Below are 16,914 nucleotides of genomic sequence, written 5' to 3' on the forward strand. Positions count from 1 at the left end.
GAGAGAGAGAGAGAGAGAGAGAGAGAGAGAGTATATGTGTGTGTCTAGTCAATATATTAACCAAAATGCCAAAATGAGTTCTTAAGACTGAAATATACCGTTCTAATATTAGGATGTTGCAAAGATCAGGTAAACATTCAAGGAAAATATAAAACTTTGACCTCTGCAACTAGGGTATCTAGTGGCTAAGGTGTGCTACAAGGGACATTTTTCTGGCAGGGTTTAGAAATATTTGTACCCGTATAGGGAAGGCCACTTCAAATTAGTACAAAGTTGTTGTGAGTGATGACCTTTATCTTCTAGACACTAGTGCCCCAATTCAAAGGGCACAGTTGTTGACTGAAAGAGAAGAAGCAAAGATGTGAATAATTTGATGTTTTACTCGGATCCCAATGTGGACTATTTAAAGTTTTGAAACTATAGATGAAGCAGCACTCTCAAATAAGCATCCACCTCATCCATATTAGGGATAAGCATAAAACTCAAAAAAGTTGATTTTGCATAATACTGCCTTTAAGTCCCATCTGTAGATCTCTAGATCTTTATTGTGTGCTCCATGTTGCCTTACGTCCACAGCAAACAATCTCCTTTTTCCTCTTAATTTATAAAGGGGGTACTACAAACCTGTACCCCCTTTGATGAGCATTATTTTTTTTATTTTTTTTTTTTAAATTAGGTATTTATACTTTAAATGGGAATTTCCTGATGAAGTTGGTTTTCTTAGACACTTAAACTTGCCCAATATTAAAATTGAGAAGCAAGCACTATGAATGAATGAATGAATGAATGAATGAATGGACACTTGCACTTTTGAAGAGGGTTCATTTTTAAAGGACTGTCCAATCTTGTTTGTAAAGTTTTGAAAATTAATGTCTGGCCCACGGTTTCAACCATTTTACATTTGCCACTGACTTAATATTTTAATCTGGATGTCATTTACATTGAGGATGATTCTTAGTTACACTTAAGGACACTTTATCCGGCTTCTATGCCTGCTTACAGATGTGAAAGTGAGCTCAGGCAGAGGATTTATTGATGCAATACGGAAATAGAGGAAGCAAGCTTAGTGAAGGAAATCCTAAGCCCTCCCAGTACACCAGGACTGTGTATTTGTCTTCAGTGGCTGCATCTCTGCATAGAACATTTGCTTGCATCAATATGTATAGAAATAAGAAGAAATCATACAATGTCTAAGTTTTTTTTTTTTGTTTTTCAAAAATGTTAATCATGCCCACTCCTCAACCTTTCTAACATAATATGTGCCCCAAACCTTTTGTCTATGTTGTTTTTTGTCTCAAACATGGCATCAATTATGTCTTGAAAATTAAGTAAAACACAACCCAAACTTTTAACCTGTCATCTGTTGCCAATCTGTTGCTCTTCATGGTTCCTTTCTTCCCCAACTCTTTGTCCTTCCTTCACTGATTCTGCTCAAAACCTTCCTCTCTTCTTCCTTCAGAGCTCAGGGATTGAAGGACTCAATTTCAAAACGGTGCACGTCTCAGTGACTCAAGTGAGGGGTTTGTTCCGCTGCCACACTTCCGCTCACAAATGCTTCTGCTTGGGTTGAAAAAGGGAGAAATCCCTGTTAATCTACTAAATCTGGCTCTCACCATCTCTTTTGTTCACTGTTGCTGAGATACTTATTCATTGACCTTTAGGAATTCATGTAAAGTCGGATGACGCCGGTGAGAGATCCCATAAAATGATCATATTTAATTTTACTTACAATACTTTAACTTCTCTGTAAATTTGTTTCTTGTTTGGCTGGTCTTCCCATGTACTTCAGACGCCTGTTTTAATTTTTTCAAAACTTCTTTGACAAATAATTTGCTTTAAATTTTGACTTTAAGTTTACTGTGCTCACACAGTGCCTTGAATAATTAGGAACCCACTTGAAACTTTTATGTTAGAGATGTTACAGCCACAAATTTTAATGCATTTCATCTGGATTTTATATGATGGACCAATTGAAAGCCGTGCATAATTTTGAAGTGGAAATAAAGGGATCCATGATTTAAATATATTTACAAACATAATTCTCAAAAAAAAAAGAGAAAAAAATACAACATTTATCCATTTAGCCCCATAAGTAACATCCATTACAATAAGGTGCATTCAGACGGACTTAATGTGGAAACCCTAGAGGTTTGTCAGAAAATATTAGTGAATAATCATACTTATGAATCCTGGAACAGGCCAGATAGGTCAGGGTAAAGTTGTAAAGTGGTTCAAAGCAGAATTTGATTAAACCTCTCATGAGACATGGCAATCAAATTAAATGACAGGCCAAACATGGGGTCATAGGTTCATGGTAACTAAATGGGCAGCAGTTCAAGTTTTGGAAGCTTTCAGCAGGACAACTTTTACAAATATGGCGTATATGAAGGACTGAGAAGTAGAAAAAAATATATTTTATTGAAAGAAAGCTACAAGAAGTTTGCCACAACTCATGCGGGGAACATCCAAAATATGTGGAAATAGATGCTCTAATCAGATGGGACCGAGATTTCCTTTTCTGGGGATACATAACTATTCTATCCCTTTGGAGCCATGTGTCGCTCAGCCTGCTATAATCTAGATGGATGTTTTGCTCAAGTGGGTATACTTTGCGTTTGGTCTGCATCAGGCCCCTCCATCTGCGTTTAAGAAAAACGGCCATGAACAGGGCAGATTTAGGCATTAACTCGGCAAGGACTGGTAATCACTACAAGTTGTTTCTCTTTTCCTATGCATTTTATTACCAAACAAATAATGTGTGGGTTAAAAAGTGTGCATCTGCCATCTTCTTTCTCCCTTGTTTTATTTCCCTCTGCAAGACTGCACTTGGTAAAGTATTGATTTGGGAGCTGAAAAATAACAAACCGACAACTGTGCAAGTGCTGTAATAAACAGTCTCAGAAAAAGAAAAAAAAAATGTGTATAAAGCCCCCATGAAATGTGGGCCCTGAAGTAATTATTATTTTCTGTATATGGTTAGAAACAGTCAGCCAAATTTAGTTCCTGCTGTTCTGCGCAAGTTTCTAAGTAGAAGCAAAGAGTACTTAGATTGGGAATGAAGGGTTATCACATGATACTGCATATATCACTGCACTACATAGACAGATATCCTAAAGAGCTCTTTTCTTTTTTGTCTTCATACAAATTTCCAGGATACAGTTACACATAAAGGGAAAAAAAAAGCTCAACAACACAGGTACACAAACTCATAATCAGGAATATTTAAGAACAAAGTTAATTTTCACTTCTACAGGAAGATTTAATGTTTTCTTGGTCCTTGTAATGTAAAACTTAATCTAAAAGGAACCATGCACTTGCAGTATATATGTATTTGTTAAACCTGTCATCGTGTCATGACAGTCCAATATGACACAGATAATCTGAGAAAAAGATTGAGCTTCTCTCTGTTTAGCTTTTACATTGATACTGCAGTCCATTCTTGCTCTGTAAAAGCTCTATATAAAAAGGTAGTTTTACATTAATTGTCCAACACAACTTTTACTATTCTAGATGTTTAACACATAGAATCTTGCAACATACAGTATTGTTTTCAATACAAAATACAGGCAATTAAAGTGATGATCTTCAAGATTACTCAATCTGAAGCAATCAGACTGTCCACTGGTAAACTGATGAGATCTGCTCACCTGGTTCATCATTCCTTGCAAATCTGACATAAGCATGTATGTTTATATAAAATATCTCTTTCAGATGACGGATCACTGTGCATAATTGCTGACAGTATTAAACAGTGGATTGGCTGCAAGGTTTAACTTCCTATGTAAAATCACTCAAAGCTTCACCCACACCAGCACAGACAGTGATGAATGCATACAAACAAAATTATTATTTCATCACATCCTAAATAATATAAGCCATCTAACTTGTTCTTTTACTTGAAACCAATAGCTGCATGGGCAGACAAGTATTGAGCATAAAATGCATGCACAAAAGCATACAAATTCCCTTACATAAAAAAAAAAAAAAAATACAATCTGGACTTGCAAACATATTTTGCATATGGCCGTCAGCTGAGCTGAGATTGCCATTTGTTTGCCACTGACTGATGATCACACCACTTGTCAGCTGTCAGTCACTGTCACTAAACTATTAGGTCTTTCTTTCTCACTTATTTCAGCTCAATGCACAAGTTGCAGCAACACTCTTCACATACAGACTTGTTGATTATCAGAATAAGTTGGGCAAGCATGGAAAGACTTTTTTGACTGCTTGTCTACTAATGACAGCCACCATGGATGGGTGGAAGGGAGAAAAAGGACACATGCTGTCACTTTGATTCACGCTACAGCGACTCTGAATGGGTGGCTCCTTGCCAATGTCTCCACAGTCGTTATACCCTCCCTAAATGACATTTAAAGTGTGAAGCAATGGTTGTCCTTGTGACTCAGTCAGCCCCAGGCCGAGACCCGGCTATGAGCACTGAACCCTCAGCCAGGTTTTGCAACGAGGCCACAAACCCTGAAGCAAAATCTCCTGCCTTCAATGCTGTAACTCAACTCCCTGGCATGATTGAAAATGTGGAAAGTGACCTTGAACACTTGGTCTACCAGCGATCTGATGTGGGCCTTTCCTTTTCATTGCTGTTTAATAGTTTGCAACTTTCTTTTCAATTTTCACTAGTTTTGTGCATTCATTTATTTAAAATTAATAAGAATGATGAAAAAAAAAACATTTTGTTGCACCGTACTTTAGTATTGGTATAGGAATAAAACATTTCAGCACAACTCCACCCAATATGTAGTGTAGAAATTTAGATTTTTGTCATCCTCAGAAATATTCACTGACAATATTGCACAAAAAAGTCACCAGTTTCTTAGTTTTTCATTATTATTTAAGTGTGTCTTGACTATCAGAAAAAAAAAAAAAAGTTGTTTCAGTGCCACTTTTTTGCCACAGAATGCTAAAATCAACATTAACATTAACCTTCTATAACTCTGTTTACAGTCCATACGAGAAGTGACTGGCTACGTGTTGGTGGCTCTGAACCAGTTCGACTACCTGCCTTTGGAGAACTTGAGGATCATTCGAGGAACCAAGCTTTATGAGGACCGCTACTCGCTTGCAATCTTTCTGAATTATAGACGGGATGGAAACTTTGGCCTTCGACAGCTGGGTCTTAAAAACCTCACAGGCAAGTGGCTGAATTGATGTGGCTGGATATTTAATTTTGACTTATTTGAATATATGATGGATTCCATAGTTTTGGTCTGTTGTTGTAAAAAGGGTAAGTGAAGCAGTCAGATCATGCATAGAATTCTTTGGGCTTTGCTGTAATGTCTGCAAATACAATGGTGTGTATTTACAGTACATGTGGCATTACATGATGATTCTCATACCACTACAGTTTTGACAAATTAGTGGCCAGCTAGTTGGGGATCACACCATGTATGCAATACTATCAGTTGTCTACTTGTTTGCTTTAAATCTTTGTGGTGTACTTCATCAGTGGCAGTCTTGAAAGGGCTGATGTGGTGGTGCTTCAGGAACAAAAGCTCTGCAGGCCAAACTTCAGTTGAACAGTGAAGGTTTTACTACAGACATATAAGTTGGTTAGAATTAATACACATTTGTTCAATGTACACTTATTTTATTGTTGATATATATATATATATATATATATATTTTTTTTTTTTTTTTTTTTTATCAATGCATTGTTGTGCACTGAAACGTATCCAACCATCAACATACTGGTAACAATCTTCCTGGTGCTATTAGGCAAGGGACCCACAAATAATTTACCAGATTGTGCACCTGTGCATTTGCATCTGCTGTTTCTTCAAGGACCTAACCAGTAGGACTTAATTTAATTCCTTTACACCAAGTGGTCACCCACATGTATTTTTTCATGATTAACAATCCACTTGTCAATCAACCCTTGGGTGTTTAGCTTGAAGTTGAGAGAACATTATGTGACTGCCTGAGAAAATACACTATTATGTGGGTGGCTCTGTTTTGCGAACAGCAGATGTTTGCGCTGCTTGGTTTTCTTCGAGAGCCCTGACCTTGAGGTCAATATTAAATAAAGTTCTTGTCTCATAAACAACATGAAGAGCTTTTTCACTTCAGGGTTAAGACTGGCGTACCACAGAGAGCCCAAGTCCTAATGCAGGATCAAAGTATGATACATTCATTCTGAAGCTAAATTCAACCTCAAGATCATTCCAAGTAAATGTTGATGTACAGAATAGAAAACTGTTTTAAATGGCACCAAGCAAAGATGTTCAAATAGAAATGATTTAGTTTAAGGCATTTGATTTAATGCTTACTAAAGGTTATAAAAGGGAAACAAATTAACAGCTTATGAACAATAAGAAACTTTCACATAATTTAAATTCTTTTGTTCTGGAATCCAATTTAAATTCAACAATTTCAACTGTCTAAACTAGTAACTTATCTGCAGTTTCTTAAGACCTTTATTGTCATATGGGCTGCTTTCTGCTACTTCAGTAACTTGATTCTGGGTCTTTTAAGCAATCAGTTAAAAGTAACAGTTTGTAAGAATGTACAAAAAAAAAAAAAAAAAAAAAAACGGAAAAAAATTTTCTTTTTTAAGTTTTCTTTAACTACAAATAACTCATCTACAGATGGGTTACTTAAGAGCCGAGGGGGAATCACTATTGGCCAGTGGTGGAAAGTAACAAAGTACAAGTACTTCGTTACTGTACTTAAGTACAATTTTCGTGTATCTGTACTTTACTTAAGTAGATTTAATAATGGGTACTTTCTACTTTTACTCCACTACATTTTACAGTATCTGTACTTTCTACTTCACTACATTTCTACAAAACTGTCGCGTTACTCGTTACATCCAAGTCGCGTTGCTCTTTTTTTCCGTTAAAATGTGAAGTTCAGGGTCTTAAGGTGGCGCCGTAAAATCCTAGCAATAACGTGACTTAGTGTCTGTTGTCACCCATCGCCTCCACCTTTACTCGCACGCGGAGCTCCAGACATGCGCAGTGGTTTCCTCTGAGCGGGAGAAGATGTCTGTCTAATCGTCAGTTATATAATAGCGCTGCATAAATCATAGATATGGCGACATGTAAAATAAGCCATGTAAGTCATGGCTTATTTTAAAATAAGCAACGCTTCGCTTTCAAGGACGGTGGGGACTTAGTCCAACTTTTAGCGTCACTTCGAAAGAAAGCTAAAGAAAGGTAAGCTCTGTGGACGTGATGCTAGCAAAGCTAACTGTACAGAGACACACATGTTGCATCTGCGATAAAAAAAGTTGTCACTCATGCGCTGAATTATTGTGTGGAGGTGTTGACTGAGGTGTCGCTTATATGGGACAACGCTGTGACCAAAGTCTGCATTGATATGACATTCAGGAACGATTCGATTCTTCTGGACGGATCTTTACTGATTAAATTTATTTCAGCTGTAAGTATTTAATATCTAGGTGTTTTATGCGAATGTGGATCTTTCAGATCAATTTGAGAAGCAATTTTGATAGGTAAAACTTAATGTTTTTGTGTCACGTAGCGCGGGGTGCTGGTCTTGACCTGGTCTTGGGTAGGTGGTCTTGATTACATGTCCTCCCCCACCCACCTTCTTTCCATCCCCTTTCTGTTGGATTTCTTTCAAAATAAAAGCCACTAGTGGCAAAAAAAAAAAGTGAAGTTTTTGCTATGTTAGGACAGGAGACAAGATGTTTCCATCCCTGAAATTATGATGCATAGAATCACATATCTAAGTCTAATTTATGTTACAGAGTAAACACAAATAAAACATGCTTTATCTGTGACATTGTTCATTAAAATGGCACATTTCTGACGTATTAAAATTAAATACGATCGGTTCACTTAATGATATTGTATTAGCGATTAGGTAATGCATTCAGCAAGTACTTTTACTTTTAATACTTAAGTATTTTTAAAAGCCAGTACTTTTTTACTTTTACTTAAGTACAAATGTTAATGTGGTAGTTTTACTTTTACTTGAGTACATTTTTGTCTGTGTATTTGTACTTTTACTTAAGTACATTTTTTGAGTACTTTCTCCACCACTGCTATTGGCAAGTAACTCAAAGTACTGTAACAGAAAATGATTATTTGTGATTCATTTTCAGCTTAGGCACAACTTTCACATTAATTCCTGGTCATTTCTATATGACCGCAGAAAAGCTTGCAAATTGATCTGAACAACCATTCTTCTGAACTTCCATGGGAATTCACATGGAAACTGAATACTGAGAGAAATCCCACTTTTCATGTGGAAGGCAAGAAGAGCAACCAAAGTGAAACAGATCATAGTTAGATTACAATAACATTTTGTCATAGCGGATGTTTATTTTAGTGTTTTGAGACTGAAACATGGCACCAGACCCCATTCTGAGCCTCTTTTGAACCTTATTTTTAAATTATTTAATCCTCTCTCATTCTGTCCATCCTCTGTTTCTTCTCGGTGATTCCCCAGAGCTGAAAAACGTAACGGAGCCCGATCAGGCTTTGTAGGCTAAGGCAGTATCTGCTTTTGTGTTACATCACAATGCAGTATGTTTTCTTACATTTTCCACCATTTTTAGGGAAAAGCAGTTGTCTGTCACAAACAGCAGCCAAACCAGCTTTTTTCAGTTGGGTGCCAAGTTGAAGCCAGTGCTCTGGGAGTCGGGGCTGGACTCTGTGAGAAGAGGCTGTTTGATCTGCCATCCATGGCCTTAAGCCATTAAGAGCGGGGGAAGTTATGTACAAAAGCACTGGTCTGCAACTGCTCTGCTTCATCAATCTGTCTCTTACTGAAGAGATGGTATACAGGGAAAACAACACAATTGTTTAAGGCCAAGATTTTTGTCCTCCTTAAAGGCAGGCATTTCATCGAGTCACTGTTTTGTGTCAAACCCTCTTTAACATAATTGTGAATTTTAACTTTTACCTATCCTAACCAGATCATAGTCTCATCACATTTAGTGGCTTATTTCCTGGGTTTTTAAGTGACCATAGAATTAAACTTGAAATATTTTCTGTTTTTTCCAATTTTTCATATCCAAGCAAGTAAAAAATAAAAATAAAAAAATGCCTTTTTTTTCCAAGGACTGGGTGTGCATTCTGTGTATTATCTCAAGATGTTTTGAGTCATTTTTCCCAGTCCTAGTTGTATATCAATTATTTGGGCGTATGTAAAAGTCAAGTCATAAAACTTATCTTGATAATCAATGAAAAAGATTAATATTCAAACATCAGATACATGCCATCTAGGGAGACTAAAACACAGAGGTGTTGTGGTCGATGAATTCAAATTATTATTGCTTAACAGAATTTAATACAGCAACATCTCCTCTGAATGAATCAAGCAGGAAGTGCTTTTGTTTTGAAGGATGTTTGTTGGCATACTGAAAAGTTCCATGTGTAACCTCTCCACTTCCCTACTAGGTAGTGCATTAGAATTTACAGTTTTTTCTGCTCCTCACTTGAAATCAAAGTGTTTACCAAATTTATAGAAAACCAAGTCCTAAATATGCATCTAAGAGTTTTAAATATAAAAACTCAGAATAATTAAAAAAATGTTCATTATAGAACTTATATCCATATGTTCATTTTTAAAAAGCTACACGGGCCATGAAGGGGTTATTAACCATAATTTTGCCACACTCTAAAAAAGACCCACTTAATAATTTAATTTCACCTTTAGAAATAATTGCACATTTCTTTAGGGCTATAGTCTTTAACATCTTTAACAATGCAGTTGAAGTAAAAAAAAAAAAAAAGAAAAGGAAATTACTTTTAACTCTTTTTACTGACACCTACTGTTTAGAAACATTACAGAGAACACTCGGCTGCTTTGTGTAATGTTGCCATGGCATCAAGCCATTTACATGCACAGCAGTAACACAGAGAGGACAAGAAATTATTTACTCAAATGATCTACACTTGCCAGTTACAATCAACCCTGATTAGATGAGACAAAGACTTGAAGCCATCTTGAGCCCATGTTCAGTCAAAAGTCTTTGGAGCGTGAGTACAGAGAAAGTCTGAAATTGTAGTTTTTGCAAGTTAATTGGCAATTCTAGTCAACACTCGAATCTAAGTTATTATAGACTGTAGCCTTCATCTTTGTTACAAAATATAGAATTATGGGCTGTTAACCAAATTTAGTATGTATTAGCTATTAACCCAAAGCCATCAAAACTTATATTATGTTATCTTCATCTTAATTTATTATGCTTACAGGCTGTAAGCATGAGAGAATTGGGCTACAACAACCTTCCAGAGCTTGTGATGGTAATCTCAGGATAATCTATAAGGGCAAAACAGACTCCGCATTTCTGTGAATGTGGAGATGCCGTAAACAAGTTGGGTTGGGGTGGGGTACTCTATCAATCTTTTGCTTTAGGAAGAGCCCATGCCCCTCTTTAGGCAGTGGGGAAAAACAGAGATTTATGGAAGTGACAAGGAGTAAGAATTTAACACGCCAGAGCTATGGAGTGAGACTCATTGGTGCTGTGAAATGCATTCAAATTTGAGTGGTTTCAGTGTGACCCTTCTCCCAAAATGTAATAATTTCATACTTTCAAAGAAAGTAGGTGAAAAAAAAACATCTGAACTGGGTTGTGCCAAAATGCATATCCCTGTTCTGTCTGTTTTATTGCAGATCAAAAACAACATGATCATAAATTACATCAAAACAAACTACTTGTAACTTGAACTGTTCCACATATTCTTGAAAGGGTAGCAAAAAGAAGTTTCTCCATTCAGACGTACACTTCTCCTCGGAGCTCAAAAGCTGAAACACTATCTTAGCTTTTCAAGACATTTAATAAATCGCTGAACCTGAAGAATCTCTTGTCATACAAGGTATGCTGAAATGTCTGTTTCACCTTTTTATATCTTGGAAAAATATCATAAGTCTTCATAGATTAAAAAAAAAAAAGAAAACTTGTTTTAGCATGTCCTTGTTGCTGCTTTTTACATACATGGAGGTAGCTGGGAGAGGAGCTCTTGGGGATTAAGCCAAATCATTTGTGTGCTAGAGATGTGTGCACATTTGTCATCACACAACATTGGACTGAGGAAGAAAATAAGTCTTAGTCCTCTGCAGTAGATCAAACTCCTTCCTTCATGTGAATGCCTTAGTGAGTTGAAGCCTAGACGTCTCATTTATTACAAGGCCTTTGATGTTGCTGTCACATTAGTCCATTGCTCCCATTGCTATAGCTCCCAGGAGAAGTGTAAAATGATCGATATCATCTATAAGCAACACATAAAAAAGGATAAAACTTATTAAGACCATAAGAGGGTAATCTAGAGAAGGCACAGCTAAAGGCCCCCTCAGTTGTTGAACCCTATTTCCACTTGGGTAAAAAATTGCCTTGGGATGAAATCAATTTGTCGGTACAATATTGTAGCATTCCACTTATTGATTTTTTTTTAGGTGCACTCTGCTTGCTGTGAATGGACTTTCTGGGTTTAAAGGAACTGGGTGGGATGGAGGGAGGTCTTTGGCTGAGCAGGGATAGGACTCCCTCTGATGCACCTTTCAATCAAGCTTAGCTAAGTTATCCTCATGAATATGAAATATAAGTCACTGCAAAGCTGGGAAAAGTTTAGGGATTGTGTTTGCATGCACAGGGGTGTGTAGAATAATAAATATAAAAGACCCTTTTTCCAAGTGTGAGAAGTTTAGTTGTTTGTTTGACATTACTTTCTGAAACCCGGAGAAAGTTAAAGCATATTTATTTTACAACAAAGCCTTTTACATTTCCTTAAAAAAATTTATCCTTTTACACTAGAATTATAAACTTCAATTGATTTCGTCTGGATTTTATGGAATAGTTCAATACACATAGTGTACAATTCTGAAGAGAAAAAAAAATACATGTTTTTCTTAATCTTTTACAAATACAAAGGAAAAGTGGGGTGTATATTTGCATTCAATCCCATGGTTACATTTGCATATCTTTTGTGGTATGACTAACAGCTTCACACATTTAGAGACTGACTTTTTTTTGCCCAGTCTGCTTTGTAAAATAGCTCATCAGATTTGAAAATAGCATCTCTGACTAGATTCTCAATTGTATTTAGGTGTGGAATTTGACAAATTATGAAAAAGAAATAAGCATGCGTTTTAAATGAACCAGATATCTTAAAGTTCACATGTAAAAGATGCACACCACCAGACATCGAGGACTCAATTTTGAAACCAATACAAAATAGCTGTCTCTGTGTGTTTAGGATCTCTGTCTAAAGGTTGTCTTCCAGTGTTTCCTTGTGTTTAGATTCATCCATCATATTGTCAACTCTTACCGACTTCCATGTTGAAAAAATGTGATCTCACCTTGTTTCACTGTGTGGATGATTGGGCTAAGGTGATTTACTGAGTTTTTTTTTTCTCCACACATTGCGCTTAGCATATAGGATAATTTGTTTAAATCTGGTTTAGCTTATGGATTTCATTGAACAGCTCCTTTTGGCTTGGTTCCTCTCCTTGTTCGACTTGCCCATTTAGATGTGTTTCTGGATCTATGTAGGTTTGCAGATATGCCATGCCTAGTCAAGTAGGAATGGCACATTTTTATGGAACTTTGTATTTGACCTGATATATATATATATATTTTTTTTTTTAATTGTGCCATTTGCAGACCAATGTTTTCTAACATTAGTAAACAATGTTTTTTTTTTTTTTTTTTTCCAGAAAACATTTCTCTTCATACTGAGATGTAATTATACCCAGGCAGGTAATATTTATTAAATGACTTCTAAAGGCAATTTTTTTGTCATATAGTTTATTTTCAGGTAATAGAATAAAAGGGCGAATTAAACATGCAGAGCACAATTTTCAGACTTTTGTTTATATAAAAATTAAATCCATGCTGAATTTTAGTTCCACAATATTGATGCACTACATTGTCATTGTTTATAACATAAAAGTGCAATAAAAATGTAGTGAAGTCTTATTCCAATGTGACAAATATAGACAAGAATGCTCTGTTTAAAAGTCTTATACCCCGTTTTTGCCTGAGCATCTAAGATAAAGGTTATACAGCGCTGCCTGCTGACATTTGCAAAAGTTCCTAATCTTTATTTTGATGCATGCTGATACAGAATGTTGGCTTTCATGCTCAGGCAGACATTTCTAGTTCTTTCTGGATTTACATGAACCTCGGAAAGCTTTTGCTCTCTCACTTTGTAATTAAAGCCTGTTTCCCTGGCAAAATATTAACAGCCACAATAAGGACCACAACACAGATGAGTTTTCTGATTTAACACATTTTACTGCTAATGCCTCCCCTCCATTTCCCCATTGCACCCTGTGTCTATTTTTTCACATTTGTTTTGTGTTGTTGATTCTTTTCTTTTTTTCTTTTTTTTTATTTCTCCGAACCACACCATGTCTGCACCACGTCTGTCTAAAATGAAGCATCTAATCTAAGGCCCCATCTGCTGAATGATCTTCTCTCATTGCATGCATGTACACAAGCCTGTGTTTTACGCCAAGGCGTTATCCACTTCTTCATGGCCCATCTGCTCTCTCTTTATCTCTTCCATTTTTTTGTCTGTCTTCCACCTCTTTATCCCCTGTTCTCTCCCCACCATATTTCAGATAGACGTCTTAATTTGTCTCATTGATGGCTTTAGCAAAAAAGCAAACAATGTCATGTTTGCATGGCTCGTCACTGTTTACAAAACTCTTACAAAGATTGAGACTTTCTGCATCCTGCAAGTGCTTTTGCAGTTTTGGGATCATATGCCGAGCTTTTCCAGTTTGCTGCTGGATGACAGCAGTACAAAAGGAAACAATAGAAAGGACTGTTTAAGGTGTAAGGTGAAAGTGATGATTTAAGTTGGTGTGTTTTCCCCAGTATAGGGACTGCTTAATGAGGGTACATAAAATTAGTCCCTTTTCTTTGATCCCTAAATCTTTTATTCATCCACTCGCTATTAGAAAATGAATGAGCAATTTTGCCAAAGGAGGCAGGCCAGATTGGTTTGGTGCATGTCACCAGAATTCAGTTGAGCTTCTTGCCTGGCAGCCCACAGACCTCAGGTCTCCTTCAATTGTGTGTCTAATTGATTACTTCCCATGCAATTACTCCCGTGTCACACTCAATATTTCACCGCTCCAGGAAGGGGGCATGTGGGAGTTCTTTTTTGAAGGACGAGATTCATACTGTCACATTTCTGGGGCCCTAATGTGGATCGTAAGGAGGGACATGTTAAATTGAAGTATGGAACAGGCATCAGAGGTACTTCCTGTTAATTGATTGCTGTGTAATACCACTTGCTGACACAGTGAATGATACTACTGACTTAAAGCAAATATGACACAACCTGGGATATCATTTATTCACTATGTTTGGGTACACTTAAAAGTTTATAAAAAAAAAAGATATATATATATATATATATATATATATATATATATATATATATATATATATATATATTATCCTTTTGTAATTATTTCTGTCAAAGTAGTTTGCAATAGATTGCCACATTAGGGATACATAATTATTGACTTTTTACAGATATTGCTTGGGATTGCATTTGTGTATATGGGAGGGGTGTTGAAACACATTGATATGAGAGAGCAGACACACAGATCATGTCAACCCAAACCATGTTGTTAAATATAACCCCAACCTGCTTGTGATTTCAAGTTAGGCTTGTTTGTCAGATTAAGTGTACCTTTTGGAAGTTATAACTTTTATACAGGTTTTCAACATTAGACCCATGCAGACCCATATTTCTGCATTAAGAATGATTTTTTTTCTCGGTCTGATTTAACATTGTTATATTGAATGTCATGTTTTTATTAGTTGTAAGTAAGACGTCATCATCATTAGCAGAAATAAAGGCTTTAAAACATCAGTCTGTGTAATTAATCTATATAATGTGATTTACTTGTAACTTCAACTACTGAAATACATGAACTTTTTATAAATTTTATAATTTATTCAACTTTACATTGCTTACAGTATGCCTATATCTGCATCAAAACCAATATTAGGACACTGATGAGAAAAAATAGCTCCCTATGCCTTAACATCAGTTAAACTTTTTTTTTTTTTTTTTTTTACCAGCTCACACTGCTGCCTAAATATACATTCATTCCATTAGAAACTGAACCTTGGTGGTCTGCTGGAAGTAAGAGTGGACTTTAACCTCATTAAAACTTAAAGGAGGCATGGAAGGAATTTTAATGCCAATTAATAATCAAAAACACTCCCAAGTCTCTCTCATGCTTTTCCTTCCTTCAAGGCAAAGACATAGATTAGACTGATGAGCTCCAATGAATATGTACAATTTAATAAAATGAATGAGATATATTTTATTTGTTAAAATCTCATCAGATTTCTTGTTCCAGATGCTACTCTCTAATGTCAGGCGCTGCCTCGTGATGTTTAAAATTACTATTTTTGTCATCATATATTAACACAAATTAAATTGCTGCTTCTTTAATGTTTTTAATCAGCACAGGTATGAAAGGATAACACAATCTTTGTGTGACAGAGTTGAATTTATTTAATTAGTTAAATGGAAGTACTGCAATCTACCCAAAAATTCTAAAGAATAAACATACCATAACATTATGAATCAAAGCAAAATAATCCATTTTTACACAGTAACTACTTCATGTCGAGTTTAGTTTGGTGTTATCGTTCACACAAAACACTGCCAGCTAAGCAAGAAAGAATGTATGAGCTATTGTTAATATTAATATGCTAAGAGATTGTCTTGGCATACCTCAGGACCAGGGAAAGACATCTTTTAATGATAAACCAAAATTCTGAACTTTATAATTCACGTAGATGACAAGTAGGTTGTGAGCTGTCTCCTACAAAATAATGTGCAGACGAGTTCTGTACATGAAAAATTGCCAGGACTGCAGTGAATTTATTGATGCAAAACATTTTCACAGTATGGTGGCCCTAATGGTCAGAATTCGCTCAAACTGTGGCCACATCAAAAATCAAAAGTTCAAAGCCTTCTGGATGTCAATGAATTTTTCAAGTAAAACTTTTTTTTTATTTTTTATTTTTCATGGGGGGCTGGAGGGGTCAAAAAAATGTGTTGCATTTGTTTGCAACCCTCAAGATAAATATTGCGTTTATATTAATGTCATATGACTTATCTAATTTATATTCCTTCCATCAAGGATACAGTGGTACTGAAATAAACATAAATATTTGATCGGTTTTATAAAAATGAGGGCTGTCAATCATTTAAAAAAATGTAATCAGACCAATCACCCGCTCAATCACTTTCAGTGATTAATCATGATTGACAAGTGTGGAGTTAAAAATCTTTCAAAAAAGATCTTTCAAAAATCAGGCTACTGAGAAGCAAAGTTTCAAGGAACAAAACTTTTATTTCGAACGTCTGCAGATGGAGCAACTCATTCAACAATAGTCAAAGTGAGCTCTGATTCTAGTAAAGTTACATCCCAGATTTATACAGTCCTCCACACACGCAGGTGTGAACTGGGAAATTTTAGCCGCTAGACATCTACGTCAATCAATTCCGAGAAGCATTTGACAACCGAGTTATTTCAGAAACACATTGAAAAGAAAAAAAGAACAAAAAATGTCAAAAGACGGTCCAAAAGGGTGATGGTGTGATCCGCTCGCGTCAGAAATGTATCTTTAAGTTGTTGTTTGCTCATTTTCCAAGGGTAGGTGTCAAAATTTCCCCTACGATAAAACTAAGCAAAATGAACATATTAAAAAATATATATTCACACCCTCATAAAAGTTTTGGCACCTTGATTAAGTTTGATGCTTCTGAGGTCAGAAACATCAGGGATGCATTAATATTAACACCCGTATTTTTTTTTTTTTTTTAAAGTGCAGTACTTATTTATTTAAGATTTTTGGTCACCTAATCAAAAGTCACTTTAAGTCATTTTGAATACATTTGAAGATGCAGGGTTCAATTTTTTTTTTTTTTTTTTTTTTTT

At 35.8% G+C, this 16,914-nt stretch overlaps 1 protein-coding gene across 1 annotated transcript in view; it reads left to right on the forward strand.

The window, feature by feature from the left end:
* Positions 1–16,914, forward strand: part of erbb4b (erb-b2 receptor tyrosine kinase 4b) — a gene marked incomplete at its 5' end in the record, with an annotated part of 154,438 nt that overhangs the window by 28,193 nt on the left and 109,331 nt on the right. Inside the window, one exon of the mRNA XM_015034837.1 lies at positions 4,966–5,152. Within this exon, the coding sequence (XP_014890323.1) occupies positions 4,966–5,152 (187 nt within the window). The remainder of the gene's footprint in view (positions 1–4,965; positions 5,153–16,914) is intronic.

This window comes from Poecilia latipinna, unplaced genomic scaffold (assembly GCF_001443285.1).
Source record: "Poecilia latipinna isolate Pla-1442-1.1 unplaced genomic scaffold, P_latipinna-1.0 Scaffold19, whole genome shotgun sequence".
NCBI lineage: Eukaryota > Metazoa > Chordata > Actinopteri > Cyprinodontiformes > Poeciliidae > Poecilia > Poecilia latipinna.